Source organism: Macaca thibetana, chromosome 14 (genome assembly GCF_024542745.1).
Source record: "Macaca thibetana thibetana isolate TM-01 chromosome 14, ASM2454274v1, whole genome shotgun sequence".
NCBI lineage: Eukaryota > Metazoa > Chordata > Mammalia > Primates > Cercopithecidae > Macaca > Macaca thibetana.
Window position 1 is genome coordinate 30,270,795 of NC_065591.1, and position 17,298 is coordinate 30,288,092.

A 17,298-nucleotide genomic window follows, 5' to 3' on the forward strand; every position below is an offset into this window, starting at 1 on the left:
TTTACTGGCCTCTACCTATGTCACTATACTCTCCTGGTTTTCTTCCACTTTCTGCCCACTCACTCATTTTTATTCCTTTCCTCTCAATGTTGGCATCTCCCCAGCCTGGAAGTTCCAGTTCCATTTCCAAGGTTTTGATACCATTTATATAATGATGACTCTTCCAAATTCTACCTCTAATTCTGAGATACTGAAGCTTCAGACTTGTATATCCAACTTCTCACAAAAAATTTCTACTTGCATCTCTAACATGCATCTCAAATCTAACATGTGTAAAGTAGGTTTCTCTTTGAATTCTTTATTTTTAACTCTTTATAATGGAGATTTTCCAAACATATTGAAAGGAGATGTTGTTACATTTACTGAGTAGAAAACAGTTTGTAAGGTAATATCAAACATTCTCATTTACACATTGTCGAGACAGAAAAGCAAAGTGTGAAGCATGCATATAGAATGTTATATATTGTAACTTTATATGAGAAAGAGGAGTGAACACAATGTGGGGTGTAAAGATTTTTAAGAAAATTCCTAATTACAAGGGTGTACCAAAACCAGACCATGCAAAGATAACAAATTAATCCACATCTCCTCTGAAATACTGCTGTTTTCTGCCTTATTAGAGTAAGAAAACAGGAAAGTGATTTCCACATTAACCTCTATATCATGACTAAGCAAGTATGATCTGAGAACTACAGGAGTGTTTCCAGGGTTCATTTTTTAGAGATTTATCACTTTCTCTAATATAGCTTTCCATTTAGTTCCTTGAACTTTTAAAAGCTCTCAAGTTGTCTTTATATGAAATCCTGAAGATCTGTATATAAACTGAAAAACGTCCTGCTTTCACCTTGGATGTAGAAAGTTACAAAAGAAAGTTGCTCCCATCCTGACAGGGTGAAAGAAAAAGCAGGATAAGTTACAAAATCATAACTTTTCTTAAGCTCATTAGGGAGCTGAGGTTACAAAGCAAACAGGTGAACTGAATGCCAAAGAGTGATAATCCACTCAGGGGAGACACAAACACAGGAAGTAAATACCCACTGTCAGAGTACAGGAGTGAAGAGGGCAGAGTATGGTACAACATGCACAAACAGATGCGGACTAGCAGCAGAGAAATGGAAACTAAAAAAACATTCAATTGGAAATCCAGAGGGGAAAATCCATGCTAACCAAGATAAAAAATATATATATTTTGCTAAGCTTTGCAGACACAACTAGGAAAATAAATCAGTGAACTTGAAGCTAGGTAAACAAAAATTATCCAATATGAAACATAAAGAGAAAAAAGAATGAACAAAAGGAATAGAGCATTTAAGAGCTTTGGACAATTCAAAAAGTCTAACATTTAAAATTGGAGCCCCAAAGAGAAACCACATGAAACAGAAGATATCATTAAAAATAACTGGAAAATTTTCACAATTAAAGGAAGACAACAAACCATACATCTAAGAAGCTGAGAGAAACCCAAACAGAATAAATACAATAGGAAAAAAAAAAATCTAGGCATACAATAGCCAAATTGGTAATGGAGAAAATCTTGAAAGCAACCAGATAGGGGGAAAACATCATATACAAGGGAACAAATATTAAGAATGGCAGCAGGCATTCTAAGACAGAAAATAATGAAATAGTATCTTTATTTAAAGAACTGAAACAAAAACCCTATTAACTCAAAAATCTATATCTAGCAAAAATACTTCTTAAAAATGATGAAGATACATCCATTAGGGTGACTACTATCAAAAAAACAGAAAATAACAAGTATTGGCAAAAATGTGGAGAAATTTCAACCTTTGTACACTTCATTGTTGTTTCTGGAGACAGGTCTTGCTCTGTCAGCCAGGCTAGAGTGAAGTGGTGCAATTATAGCTCACTGTAACTTCCAGCTCCTGGGCTCAAGCAATCCTCCCACCTCAGCCTCCCAAGTAGCTGGGACTACAGGCATATGCCATCTGCCTGACTAGTTTTTCAATTTTTTTGTAGAGACAGGGTCTTGTTCTGTTTCCCAGGTGGGTCTTGAACCCCTGTCCTCAAGTGATCCTCCCACCTCAGCCTCCCAAAGTGCTAGGATTACAGGGATGAGCCATCATGCCTGACCCATTGGTGCGCCCTTAGTGGGAATGCAAAATGGCACAATCACTAAGGAAAACAGTATGGTAGCTCTTTAAAAAATTAAAAATAGAATTATCATATGATCCAGTAATTCCACTTCTGGGGATATACCTAAAATATTTGAAAACAGAGACACAAAGAGATATTTGTACAGCCATGTTTGCAGCAGTATTATTCACAATAGCCAAAAAGTAAAAACAACCTAATGTATTTATCCATTAACACACGAATTAACAAAGTAGGGTATATACATAAAATGGAATATTGTTCAGCCTCAAAAAGGAAATTTTGATACATTTTGCAACATGCACGAACCCTGAAGACATAATGCCAAGTGGAATAAGCCAGTCATAAAAGGACAAGTACCATATGATCCCACTAATATGATGTACTTAGAATCATCAAATTTATAGGAACAGAAAGAAGAATGGTGGTTTGTCAGGAGTGGTGGGAAAGAGGAATGAAGAGTATACAGAGTTTCCATTTTGCAGGATGAAAAATGTTCTGTAGATGAATGGTGGTAATGGTTGCAAACAATGTAAATGTACTTAATGTCAATGAACTAACTGTACACCGAAAATGGAAGACTCATGTTATATATCCAACTACAATTTAAAAAATTGTTTTAAAAAGGAAAAATGTGAAAGACAAAACAGACTTTTTCAGACAAAAACAGAAAATTTATTGTCAGTCAATCTGTACTATAAAAAGCATTAAAGGAAGTTCTTCAGGTAGAAGTATAATAGCAGACAGCACTTTAATTCTATACAAAGAAATGAAAAAAAGTACAGATAAATATAAAAGACACTTTTCCCCTCATTTTAAAACTCCAAAATAGTTGATTTGCTAAAGCAAAAAAAACATTAAATATGTATTCTGGGGCTTATATCATATAGAAGTAAAACATGACAACAGCAGTACAAAATATGAGAGGGAGAAAATGCAAGTATATAGTTATGAGGTTCTTATATTAAACATGGAGTGGGGTGTAATCAGGCTGTGATAAATTAAAGAATTATATTGTAAACCCTAAGAAAACCACTGCAAAGACAGATAAGAAGAGAAAAAAAGAGATAAAATGAAGAAATACAATGGAATGATAACAAAGTAAGTAACCAAAAAGATAAGGAAAGAATAAAAGAGGTGGGACAAAGAGAACACAAAGAAAGAACAAAATGGTCGATTTAAATCCAACTATCCCATTAAATGTGAGTGGTCTAAACATCTTAAGAGACTAAAGAATTGGATAAAATAGCAAGAACCAACTACATGCTGCCTTCAAGAAACCTATTTAAATAAACATATTTACATTTAAAAAGTAAAAAGATGCAAAAAGATATACTACAGAAACACAAGTCAAAGAAATCTGTAATGGCTACAGATGTGATAAAGAAGGCTTGAGGATAAGGAATATTACAAGGAATAGATAAGGACATAACATGACTGGTCTGTTCAAGAAAACATAAAATTTCTAACTGTGTATGTGGCTAATAATAGATCTTCAGGATACATGAAGCAAAAACTGACAGAGCTGAAAGGAGAAACTACAAATAAACAATTATAATGAGAAATATCAACACTCCTCTCAAAAGACATAAACAACACTATTAACCAGCTTGGCCTGACATTTACAGAACATTCCCTTGTAAAAATAAAAAAATTCTTTTCAAGAACACATACCAAGATAGACCATACTATAAATACAAAATAAATATCAACAAATTTAAGAAAATTGAAATCATATAAAGTGTGTTCTCTAAACACAATGGAGTTAAGCTAGAAATCATAAAAGAAAGAGAAATGAATAGTTCTCAAATAATTTGAAATTAAGTGCACAATTATAAATAACTCATTGATCAAAGAAATCACAAAAGAAATAAATGAGAAAACATTTTTAATTGAATAAAAGGAAAAATAATGCCAGGCGTGGTGTCTCATGCCTGTAATTTCAGCACTAAGGGAGGCCAAGGTAGGTGAATCACTTGAGGCCAGGAGTTTGAGACCAGCTTGGCCAACATGCTGAAACCCTGTCTCTAGTAAAAATACAAAAAATTAGCCAGGCATGGTGGTTTGTGCCTGTAATCCTAGCTACTCAAGGCACTGAGGTGAGAGAATCACCACAGGAGGCGGTGGTTGAAGTGAAGCGAGATCGCACCACTGCACTCCAGCCTGGGTGACAGAGCAAGAACCTGTCTCAAAAGAAAAAAAGAAAAAAAAAAATCAACATCTGTGGGATACAGCTAAAGTAGTGCTTAAAGATAATTCAAGAGTATTATATGCTTATATTAAAAAATAAAGGTCTCAAATAAATGATCCAAGTTTTCACCTTAAAAAACTAGAAATAAAATAGCAAAGTAAACTGAAAGCAAAGAGAAAAAAAAATACAGAAGTCAATGAGATCAATATCACAGAAATACTAGATAAGTTAATAAAACCAAATGCTGGTTCTTTGAAGAGATCGAGATCAATAGAACTGATAACCCTTTAGCCAGAGTGATCTAGAGAGTAAAACACACAAATTACTAATATCAAAAACAGAAACATTACTTCAGATAAAATGACAGTATAATAAGGTAATGTGGTGAATAACTTTATGCCAATAAACCTGGTGACTTAGATGACACAAATTTCTTGAAAGACACAAACTACCAGAATTCATTCAAGAAAACAAAAGCTGCATCCATTTTTAAAATAAAATTCATAATTAAAAACCTTTCCAAAAAGAAACTCATTAGTGAATGCTACTAAACAATTAAAAAAGAAATAATACCAATTGTACCCAAACTCTTCCAGAAAATAAAGGAGCAGGAAATGTTTTCCAACCCATTCCACTAGATAAGATAACAAATCCGAAAAAATGTCTCCAGAAAAGAAAACTACAGGTCGGCATTTCTCATGGGCATAGGTGTAAAGATTCTAAACAAAATTTTAGAATACAGAATCAAACAATATATGAGAAGGTTAATGATTAAGTGGGCTTTATTTGAGGAATACAAAGTTGATTCAACACTTGAAAATCAACCAATGTAATTCACTTTATTAACAGACAGAAAAAGGAAAAGTTATCTGAAAAGATGCACAAAAAGTATTTGACAAAATTCAACATCTACTCATGTTTAAAACTCTCTGCAAGCTAGGAATGGACATTCTTTCAACCTGAAAATAATGTTCTACAAAAAACCTACAGCTAACATAAAAGACTGAATGCTTTTCCCCCAAGATCAAGAACAAGGCAAAAATATCTGCTTTTACCATCTATATTCATTATACCAGAGGTTCTAGTCAGTGCAATAAAACAAGAAAATAATACGAAGGCCATATAGGTCAAAAATGAAGAAATAAAACTATCAGTTCATGCTAAAAAATCTGTATGTCTCTCAGCAAACTTATAATTGATTTTTGTAAGAAATATTACAAATTTAATAATCTGTAAATGCACTCTGAACAAGAAATATAAAATCAAAATTTGCATACAGAAGAATATCTAAGATATTTATAATCTAAAACATCCTTAAAAGTTTTGGATTTTAAACTTAATGAAATGTTAAGGACTGCTTTGTTTAAATACCATACCAAAGAACATTCAAAACAAAAAATAACCATTTGGTCTACACAAATCATTCATGTGTTCTTACCAAAAAATTGACCTATGTAAATGCTAAAGCACACCAAAACATTAAGACCACTTTTGCTTTTAAAATAACCAACCAAATTACAGTACTTTAGATTTCAATATCCCTTATCCAAAATACTTGGAACCAGAAGTGTTTCAGATTTCAAAATTTTTCAGATTTTGTAATACTACATTTACTGTTTGGGCATCTTTAGTCCAAAAATCCCCAAATCTGAAAAGCTACAATGAGGACTTCCTTTGAGCTTCATGTTGGCACTCAAAAAGTTTCACATGTTGGAGCACTTTGAATTTTTGGTTTTGTGATGCTCAACCTGTATTTTTAAAGCTCAGTATGTAACAGAGAATTGAACACAATAACTGCCTGCTAAATGAATGTTAACTAAATGTACATTATTCAAATATGACAAAGGGGAAATAAAAGCAAAGTAGAACAGAAACCTTTATTCTGCATAAAGGCATCTGTGGTTTATTTAATACTGTGGAACCAATTCACTTTTTCAAGGAAAACATTACTAATTTTTTTTCTCTAGCACAAATATACCCATAGTAGAGTGCAAGTACATTACGAAATTGAAATTAAAAGCTACGTTGTGTAATTTTATAAAGGATTTCATGACAGTTAAGTTAGCATGTGTTTTGTATTAAGTAAATTCAATTTTACTAACCTTTGACGAGATCTTGCCTAACTTTTAAAACAGCTCCAAGGTCACAGTCAGCAGTAGCATATGCATGAGGTACAGTACTTTTAGATTCAGTTAATCTCTTGGCAATAACTCTTCGAATATTGCTGGCAGGGATTTCAGTGAATGTGCCCTACAAAAAGATAGCAACCTGTCCATTAAACCACAAGTGGAATAGAAAAATAAAACAAAAAACAAGCAACTTTATAAATGAAATTCATTCTTGATGACCTAACTTATTAATTAAAGATTAATACAAGAAAAGCACTATTAAAATTCTTAGTATAAGGGAAGAATATGAAAAAATCTGGGATATTTTGGTTTTATAGTATGTAACTACAGAAAAAAGTAATAAAATTCATGTTTCAATTGTGAATGGGATATCTTAGGTTACTATGTTTAAGATGATAAAAAAGAAACCTACCAAATAATTCCTCCATAGGTGTGTTTGTGTGTGTATACATACATACACACACACCATACACACACAAGGAGCAATATATGTATGTGTACATACATACACAGAGAGAGAGGGAGGAGTGAGAAGAGAGACACAGACATAAGCCATCTGTAAGCAGCTTTTGTTACAAATATCACTTAATAAAACTGAAATGGGCTGGGCACGGTGGCTCATGCCTGTAATCTCAGGATTACTTTGGGAGGCTGAGGTGGGCGGATCACGAGGTCAAGAGTTCAAGACCAGCTTGGCCAACATGGTGAAACCCCATCTCTACTAAGAAAACAAAAATTAGCTAGGTGTGGTGGCGCATGCCTGTAATACTAGCTACTCAGGAGACTGAGGCAGGAGAATCACTTGAACTGGGGAGGCAGAGGTTGCACTGAGCCAAGATTGCGCCACTGCACTCCAGCCTGGGCGACAGAGCAAGACTGTCTTAGGGAAAACAAACAAACAAACAAACAAACAAAAAAACCCTGAAATAAAACAGCCAATAAATCAACAAACTATTAATATATAGTTGCCCTTTGACTTTTGATGGGGTGACACTCTGATGAACCCATTGTAAGTTGAAAATATCATAAGTCGAAGTGCATTTAATACACATAACCTACTGAACATCACAGCTTAGCCTTAGCCTAGCCTACCATAAATGTGCTCAGAACACTTACATTAGCCTACAGTTGGGCAAAATTATCTGGCTACACACTACATTGCAAAGTAGCGGTCGTTTGCGCTGATGATCACACGGCTAACTGGGAGCTGTGGCGGGCCACTGCTGCCCAGCATTGCAAGGAAATACTGCACTGCTTTCTACTGAATGTATGTCACTTTTACACCATCATAAAGTCAAAAAATTGTTAGTCGAACCATCTTTTCAAGCACACATGGAACATCCACCAAGACAGGCCATATTATAAACATAAAATAAATCTCAATAAATTTGAGAAGATTGTTCTAAAAATGAAGTGTGTCTCAAAGTGCATTCTCTAAACACAGTGGAGTTAAACTAGAAATCATGAAAGGTAACTGAAGCGTCTTCAAATATTTTGAAATTAAATTCACACTTATAAACAACTCATGGATCAAAGAAATCACAAGGGACATTAGAAGCTCAGAGACCTTCTATACAGGCAATTCAATTATTTCTATTTGGATTTGTAATTTTTAAAAATAACATGAGGATCTTATTTCTTAGAGATTCATAATAGAAAGTATGAACGAGATAATAAAATATCCCTGTAACTTCTCTGCAGTTTTTTCATTCTGTTCCTTGGACCGCTCAAAAAAGCATGATAGACTTTAAATTATATCTAATTCCTTTCTCGTCCTTCACTCTATTTTGGAATTTCATTACAATCACTTCAAGATAATACAAAGCAAATGAAAGTGCGGCTGATTTTATTTTTACAAATATCATTAAGAAATTAAACACTTTATGTTAGCAAAGTACTTGGTCAAGTAGAATAAATGCTCTCTACACACTATAAGAATTCGAAAGTAAGGTTTACCTTCCTAACTTGAATAACTTTTTTTTTTTTCTTTTTTGAGATAGGGTCTTCCTTTATTACCCAGGCTGGAGTGCGGTGGCATGAACACAGCTCACTACAGCCTCAACCTCCCAGTCTCAAGTGATTCCCCAACCTCTGCTGCCTGAGTAGCTGGGACTACAGGCACACACTACCACATCCAGCGGATTTTTAAATATTTTTGTAAAGATGAGGTCTCACTATGTTGCCCAGGCTGGTCTTTGAATGCCTGGGTGCAGGCAATCCTCCCACCTCAGACTCTCAAAGTGCTAGGATTACAGGTGTAAGGTAACACACCCAGCCTTGAATAATCTACTTTTTAAAGATATATGATCGAACTATACATATTTTATAGTCAATATATGTTATATAGTCGAAGAGTGGACTATACACTCAATATACATAGTGTCTTGTCCAACTGCATGTCCTTAAAGACTAGGTTATTCAAGTATGCAGTATATTAATCATTAATGGATATTTGAAAATCTGTTTCCCATGAAAGTTGTACTGTTTTCAACTCTTTTAAAGTATCATATAGTATATAGTTCTCCACTAGGAGTACAGATTTATCTATTTATTTTTTTAAGTGCCCATTCAATTTTAAATAAACTTGGTTATCCTACACTTCTTCTGATAGGAAGTAAATAACCTGAATAGGAAAGGCACAGAGAGACAAAATGGAGGAATTTGAAAACAAAAAGGGGCTGTTATGCTGCATGCACCTGAGAAGGAAAGAATGACGACCTATATAGTTCTTTATAGGGAGATTATCAATTCCCTAGTTAAAAAGTAGAACACATCCACAAAAGGGAGCTAGTGTCAGCCACTAATTATTAGTATCACACTTAAGAAAAGGCATGAAACATGAGATTGTAGGGAATATATGTTACTGAAGTTGTGGAACCTATGGTAACTTTAAATTGAATTATAGTTCTAACGTTTATTTGAAAGTTAACGTACAAACAAATTTTGGTTTCTGATAGGAAATCTGTAAAACAAAGCATTTGGACTGTTTTTTATTTATCACTGAGTTACTATTGAAACAGATTAGTAAAACTAATCTGTTTTAAATCTATTCTTAAAACACACAGTAATTGTTCTTATTTTCTCTCTCACTTAAATCTGAAAAATAAAAATCCAGGCCAGGCATGGTGGCTCACGCCTGTAATCCTAGCACTTTGGGAGGCCAAGGCAGGTGGATCTCCTGAAGTCAGGAGTTTGAGATCAGCCTGGCCAATATGGTGAAACCCCATCTCTACTAAAAATACAAAAATTAGGTGGGCGTCTGGTGTGCGCCTATAATCCCAGCTACTCAGGAAGCTGAGGCAGGAGAATTACTTGAACCTGGGAGGCGGAGGCTGCAGTGAGCTGAGATCACGCCACTACACTCCAGCCTGGGTGACAGTGCAAGACTCGGTCTCAAAAAAAAAAAAAAAAGGAATAAAAATGCACTTAGAGAACATTACCACTGCACTGGGTTGTCCAGGAGTTGATACTGGTGGGATCATAGGCCGGGGATAAGATGGCCCAGCTGTGGTCTGTAGGGGCGAAGGTGCTGTGGGAGTGGCTGCAGGGGCTGGAGTTGGTCTAGACTCGGTAATCTTGCCCGTCTGTTTCAACTGGACAACTCTGAGAGCATCCCTGGAAATAAGAGCAAAGGAGATAACCATAACTAGCAATAAGGAATATAACAGAACTTTCAGAAAACGTAGATGAGACGTGGAGAAAAGATACACAAATATACAGATGTCAAGGTTATAATTAAACACCAATTACTTGAGCTAGAAAATTAAATCCTGTCTCTTACCTGGTCTGCTGACGATTATTTGTCGTGTTTTAATATTTGCATATTTTCAAAAACCAAACAATAACTAAAATTTTATTAAAATTGGGCATAAGTATTGATTTTTAAAAAGGAAATTAGTCTTTTTTCTGTATAGTGGATGTTATTTGGTAGATCAACAATTAATTAAACCATATTCTCATCCTTCATACTCATGAAATAATATTCACATGGCATTCAAAAAGTGTCAAGTTTATTGTAAATATGGCTTTCACCAGGATACTTCCTACATCATTGTTCACTTATTGTTTATTCATTGTTTATTATAGTGCAAATCAGCTTATTTATGACCAGGAAATCAAATCATTTTAAATTTTGCTCAATATGCCATCAGTACAACCTAATATAACAAATCTAACCCATGATATATTTTAGAATGAAAAATAACTAGTTACAGACTTGCCTTTGTATTACTCTGTAAAACAAAGGTATTTTTGTCTTGTAAGAAGATATAATTAGATTACTAAATATGCTAAGCGCTCAACTCACTATGCTAAGTTACAGTGGTATTAGGCAATATATTTTCTTAAAATAATTTTTGGGACATTTTAATATCCAGTAAGTATTTAGGAAAGTATTTTTTCCAATTTAAGAAAAAAAAATTGTTTTATATAACCTAAAAAAAATTCAGGGTGACACAAAATCTAAAGAAAAATTATTTCTCAAGCAGTTAATATTTTGGTATTATTTTTCAAAAAAACTGATGAAAGATTAAAACCTAGAACCTGTTGAGCATATTTGAGAAGACCCTTTTACTTGTGGCAACATGGTAGGAAGAATTCTGAGATGGCCCCAATATTCCTGCCCCGGGTGTACACACCCCATATAATCCCTCTTGACGGTATCTGGCCTGTGAATACGATGGATGTCACTTCCATGATTAGGCCCTATTATGTGACAAAATTGGTGGCATTTTATAGATATATGAGGCTCCAAATCAGTTGTATTTGAGTTAATCAAAAGGCAAACTACCCTGGAGAGGGCAAATACATCAGGTAATCTCTTAAAAGAAATTAGGCCTTCCTGGAAGAAGAGACTTGAAGTAAAGAGATTCAACTGCTGGCCTGAGAGAAGCAAACATGCATGTTGCGAACTGCCTGTACATGGCAAGGCCCTGCACATGGCCTCTGGGAGCTGTCACGGGTTCTTGGCTGAGAGCTAGAAAGAAAACAAGGGCCACAGTCCTACAGTCCCAAAGAAATACATTCTGTCAACAACCGCATGAGCTTGGAAGAGGACCCCAAGCTTCACATGAGTCCCCAGCCTTGGCCAACACTTTGATTTCAGCCTTATGAGACCATGAGTTCAGAACCTGGCCGTGCTATGCCAGGACTTCTAACCTATTGAACTGTTAGAAAACAAACAGGTATTATTTTAAGCTGGTAAATTTATTGTAACTTGTTATGCAATAATAGAACACCAACACAAGTAGGAACACTCTAACTGAGGTGCAAAAATCTGTATGGTTAATGCCTGATTACATCTATTTAAAAAAAAGGCTGCTGACACTAAATTGACACATTTTTAGCATAACTATTACTTATTGGCATATTTAGTAATATGTAATATTTAGTTAACATAACTATTACTTGCTACTTTATTTTTTAAAAAGCAGTTTAGTTTTGTCTCTGTAGTAATTAAGGTTCTTGGGTAGGTTAATCATAAAGAAGCAGGAAGAAAATTCATTCTGGCCACTGGCTCACAAAAACTTTTATTGCTGATTTTATTTTTTATTTTTTTATTTTTTAAAGAGTCTCACTCAGTCACCCAGGTTGGAGTGCAGTGGCACAATCTCAGCTCACTGCAACCACCACCTCCCGGGTTCAAGAGATTCTCATGCCTCAGCCTCCGTAGTAGCTGGGAATACAGGTGTGCACCACCACGCCTGGCTAAGCTTTATAGTTTTAGTAGAGATGGGGTTTTATCATGTTGGCCAGACTGGTCTCAAACTCCTGGACTCAAGTGATTCGCTACCCTTGGCCTCCCAAAACGCTGGGATTACAGGTGTGAGCCACTGCACCTGGCCTTTTTATTACCTATTTTATACTTTACATACCTATGAAGTATAAATCTTAATTATTCTTTAGTAACAGCCAACGATTTAGTTTTCTGTAAGGCAGAAAATGGTTTTAATGATTTCTGCACATTAAATAATCAGACTAAACTTGGAGCGTTAGGTAGACATTAAAAGCTACAAAAATCAGGAGAAAAACAAATCTGCAGATAGGCAGAGGATGCTCTGGAAGTTAACTCAGGTAGAACCTTCTCTACTGGTTTCCGAGAGAACAATTCATTTGGGTGTGACATGAATTCATTTTGAAAAGAAATACCACTAAAACACACTAGGCACTTGCCTGTCATACTTACCTAATTTTTGATGCTGTGTGATAAATACAAATATTACTACAACTATGATTTAAGACACAGATGTACCAAAGACATTGGGGCTGCAGGCAAAGAACCTAAACGTCTTCTGCTTCTAATTGTGGCCCTGACACTGCTTTCTTAAAACAGTCACATATACAAGCGGAGTCAAGTCTACACGCTTTGGTACAACATATGTATTCTGAGCAATGCTTGTTTTAAGGCAAAATTAAAATAGTAGCCCTGATACCCAAGATTTTTTTCACAAATACAGTGGGCTGGAGGCATCTGGAACTGATTTTTCTACTCGCACTTTTAGTAGACATGGTATGGAGGATGTCCTCACCATGTCAAGAATGTGTGCTGGCCGGGCACGGTGGCTCACGTCCGCATTCCCAGCACTTTGAGAGGCTGAAGCGGGAGGATTACCTGAGGCCAAGAGCTTGAGACCAGTCTGGGCAACCTAGTGAGAAACTGTCTCTACAAAATTTTTTTAAAAATTTAGCCAGGCATGGTGGCACACCTGTAGTCCCAACTATTTGAGAGGCTGAGGTGATAGGACCACTACAGCCTAGGAGTTCAAGGCTGCAGTGAGCTATGAACAACATCATGGCACCCCAATCTGGGTGACAGAGTGAGAGCCTATCTCTCTCTTAAAAAAATAAAAATAAAAAATAAAAAAGTGTGCTAAGATATTTTGGGGAGAGCTATGCCAAGGCCTGCAATTTTTCAACCGTATCAGAAGATGACATTAGGCTAAAATTTTTCCAAAGCTCACCTTAATGATAAACTTAAAATGCAGGCATTTTTAGTAGTATAGAAAAGCAAAAATCCTCAATAATGTATGCTTTCAGGATTCATTTTTCTCATAAAATCTTTTGTACTAGTTCTTATTTTGAAGACCAGAAGTTGATGCCTTTCTTGTGGAGAGTTAAGGAATAAGGGCAGGGAAGAGAAAAGGGAAACAGGGTAGAAAAGATGGCAATAATAATAAAAGCCTAACTCTTTAATACTGCTTCCTTATGGTATTCGGGAGATAATACCACCTTGTTCTTAAGAAATGTTTCATTAATATTATAACTTTCAACTCAGGTTTAAAAAAAAAGATATTTGTGCACCATACATGTATTAAGCACACATGGAAAGAAAAGGAAGAAACCTTTACTTCTTTATTCTACTGCTCTCACACTACTGAACTGCCCTCCAAAAGGTTACCACATCACCAAATTTAAGAGTCTTTTCTTAGATCCTACCATCCTTGACTTTTCCCACATTTCCCAGGTATCCTCCAACTCAAGGATTTTAACCTCTAAATAGTTTCCCTATTTATGAACTCAATTACAACAATTGCTTTATTATCTACCAAATCTATCTCTCTAATCCCAAACTGTCTCCTGAGATACATCTTCATCTCACTGATCCTGATACCTACATGGCTTCTAAGTCCTGAAAGTAAGCTTCAAACATTACTAACTCCACCAAAACAAATGCTTCCCAAATCCTTTATTTCTATTTCTGGAGACAAAACTATCATCACCTAGACCAGATCCAAATTCATTCCTTTATTTGTTGCTACTCTGGCCTACACTCCACATTTAATCTGTGAAGGTTTCTGGACTTTATCCTTACAATGTTGTCTGTATCAGGAATCTCCCTTTTAGATCTTCTAACCACATTCAAGTATTCATTATCTCTTACCTGGATTACTTTAGGAGCCTATTAATTTATCTCCTTAACTCATCTTTTTCTGCTCCAGTTTATCTTACACAAATTTGCAGAACTGATCCCCCTAAGGTGCAACAATTATTATTTTACATTTCACCAAATCCTCAAAGACTAATGAATTAAATACAGACTCTTCTTCCTAATCCTCAGAATTATGAGCAAGGCAAGTCTACTTTGTCATAAAAATAGTTGCTTTCTCCCATTTTTACAGAGAGTGCTACTAAGGCACAGACTGGTAGAGATTAACAAGATTAAGATACCAAGAGCAGACACAAATCGGGATTGGTGTGGGGAAGAAACTGGGATTAACTGGCAACCAAGGTTCTTAATTTTAATTTTTTACAGCTAAGTGTAACTTTTAAGTCCTTTAACTAAAAATCCCACGGTCTGGGATGTTGCCCTTCAGTGAGCTCTCAGGACAGCTGATTTCCAACTCATGCAGTGTGGCATGAACTTCACAGTATGTGTGTGATAGAACCACATACTCACATTCAGTTAACAAATCAGTAAGAGTGCAATATAGATAAATGAGGATATCTAAGAATTAAAGCTACATACTGCTTTCAATAAACACCCAACAGTAAGCCAATGCTTTCATGCAGAGTAAAATAACCCAGTGGAAAAAAGAAGAAGTTGCCTGGCCCAACACTGCCACTTATAATTTAATAACCATTGCTCTCTCTTGACTTACAAAAATTCTGGCCAATATTATTTATTATTTTCTATCAATATTAGATAAACATGGAATGAGTACATTGCTTTAAAATATAAACTCAATTTGAAACATTTACTCTTACTGCCAATAGAAATGTAGCACATAACACTACTGAAATTTTACATTAGTTCATAAGCCTATTTGATTAATCTTTGTCTACCCTACTAGACTAAGTTTCAACAGAAAAGGGGCCATCTGTTTTGAAAGACACAAAAATTTAAACTAATGCAAAGACACACCAGTGTTGCGGAATAGAAAGACCCATCATCATAAAGATGTCTGTTCTCACAAACTTTATTTAAAATGTGATACAATCCCATAAAAATACCCCTCACTCCTACCCATGGAGCTAGATGAACTGCTTAAAATTCATTTGGAAGAATAATAAAATAAGAATGAACTAAGAAAACTGATTAATTAAAAAAAAAAAAGAGCAAGGCTATTGCTATCAGAGGTAAAGCATACAGTAAAACATTTCTAATTAAAAATGTGGTACTAAAAAAGTATGGTACTAACTCGTGAACAGATGGATCAATGAAATAGAAAAGAAAATCTAAAAAGAGACCAAACTGTATATGGAAATTGCTTTATAACAGTACAAGTGAATAAAATTCAAATGGATAATGAAAATAATTTTTTAAAATATATTTCCTTGTTTTAGAAATGTAAATGTTATTGCATGATTTCATACACTTAATACTGCATAAAGTTTCACTGTTTGGCACTCTAATTTTCTGCATTTATTACCACTTCTAAGGATCTTGCTTAGTTACCAAATTAGAGTTGTTCTTCAGTAATGCTATAATTATTCAGAAAACAACTCTTGCACACAATATAATTTACAATGATAAAAGCAATTAAAAGTACAAAAGAACAGTGTACCTCCTTTTAAATCTTAAGACTGAATAAGCTCTTTTTATTTTCTTTCAAAAAAAACATGATCATAATAAATAATGGAATTGGTTATTACAAAAAGCAAACACATACTCTTTAGTGAATATCCCCCGAGGGCCAGTGGCTGTGCCCTGGCTAGCATCCAGTGAGTGTTTTTCCAGAATATTGCGGGCAGCTGGACTTAAACGGAACCTAAGAAAAAAATATGAAGGTTAATAGAACCAATTAACACTTACATTTGATTCAAATAGATCTAAATGTCAACAGTTTTGCAAATAATTTAAAAAATCTTATAATAAAGTTAAAATGACTCCCACAGATGGTCACCGTCAAATAATCTGTACCAATTTATTTTATTCTTTAAACATTTTCATAAAAATTTAGTTACTATTTCTAAATATTATTTTAGTAAGAATAAATATTCATTAGGGGAAAGAACTTCTATTTCAACCAATTACTTTCACATGGGTGCTCATCACAAACATCAATTGTTTCTTCATATATTTTGTTATATTGTTGCTTCATATATTTTGTATTGTGGCAAATGATACCTAAAATTTACCATTTTAAGCATTTTTAGGTGTACAATTGAGTGGCATTTAGTACAATCACACTACTGAGCAACCATCACCACCATCTATCTCCAGAAATTTTCATTTTCCCAAATTGAACTCTGTATCTATTAAACAGTAACTCTCCATTCCTCCCTCCTCCCAACCCCTGGTAACCATTCTCTTTGTCTCTATCAGTTTGACTACTTCAGGTACCTCACATGAGTAGAATCATACAGTATTTGTCTTTTTGACTGGCTTATTTTACTCAGCATAATGTTCTCAAGGTTTATCTATGCAGCATTTACCAGAATTTCCTTCCTACAAAGCTGAATCACATTTCATAGCATTTTGGACTTATGAGTTGTTTCTACCATTTTGCTACTGTGAATAATGTTGCTATGAATATAGACGTACAAATATCTCTTTCCAGTCTTTGCTTTCAGTTATTTTGCATATATATCCGGAAGTGGACCTGCTAGATGATATGGTAATTCTAATTTTCTGAGAAACTGCCATACTGTTTTCCACAGTAGCTGCAGCATTTTACACTTCCACTAGGCAACAACAAGGGTTCCAAATTATCCATGTCCTTGCCAACACCTGTCATATTCTGGGTCTGGTTTGGTTTTTGTTTGTTTGTTTGTTTTGATAATCGCCCTCCTGAAGGGTATGAAGGGATGTCTCATTGTGGTTTTGATTTCATTTCCCTAATGGTTAGTGACAGTGAACATCTTTTTCATTTGCCTGCTGGCCATCTATGTATCTTCTTGGGAGAAATGCTATTAAAGTCCTTT

At 34.8% G+C, this 17,298-nt stretch overlaps 1 protein-coding gene across 2 annotated transcripts in view; it reads right to left on the minus strand.

Moving 5' to 3' along the window:
* Nucleotides 1-17,298, minus strand: part of PDHX (pyruvate dehydrogenase complex component X) — a 157,991-nt gene that overhangs the window by 16,214 nt on the left and 124,479 nt on the right. For both annotated transcript variants that reach the window (XM_050758938.1, XM_050758937.1), the window contains 3 exons: nucleotides 16,044-16,142; nucleotides 9,876-10,050; nucleotides 6,409-6,556 (listed from right to left, as the gene is read on the minus strand). In XM_050758938.1, coding sequence (XP_050614895.1) covers nucleotides 6,409-6,556; nucleotides 9,876-10,050; nucleotides 16,044-16,142 — 422 coding nt within the window. The remainder of the gene's footprint in view (nucleotides 1-6,408; nucleotides 6,557-9,875; nucleotides 10,051-16,043; nucleotides 16,143-17,298) is intronic.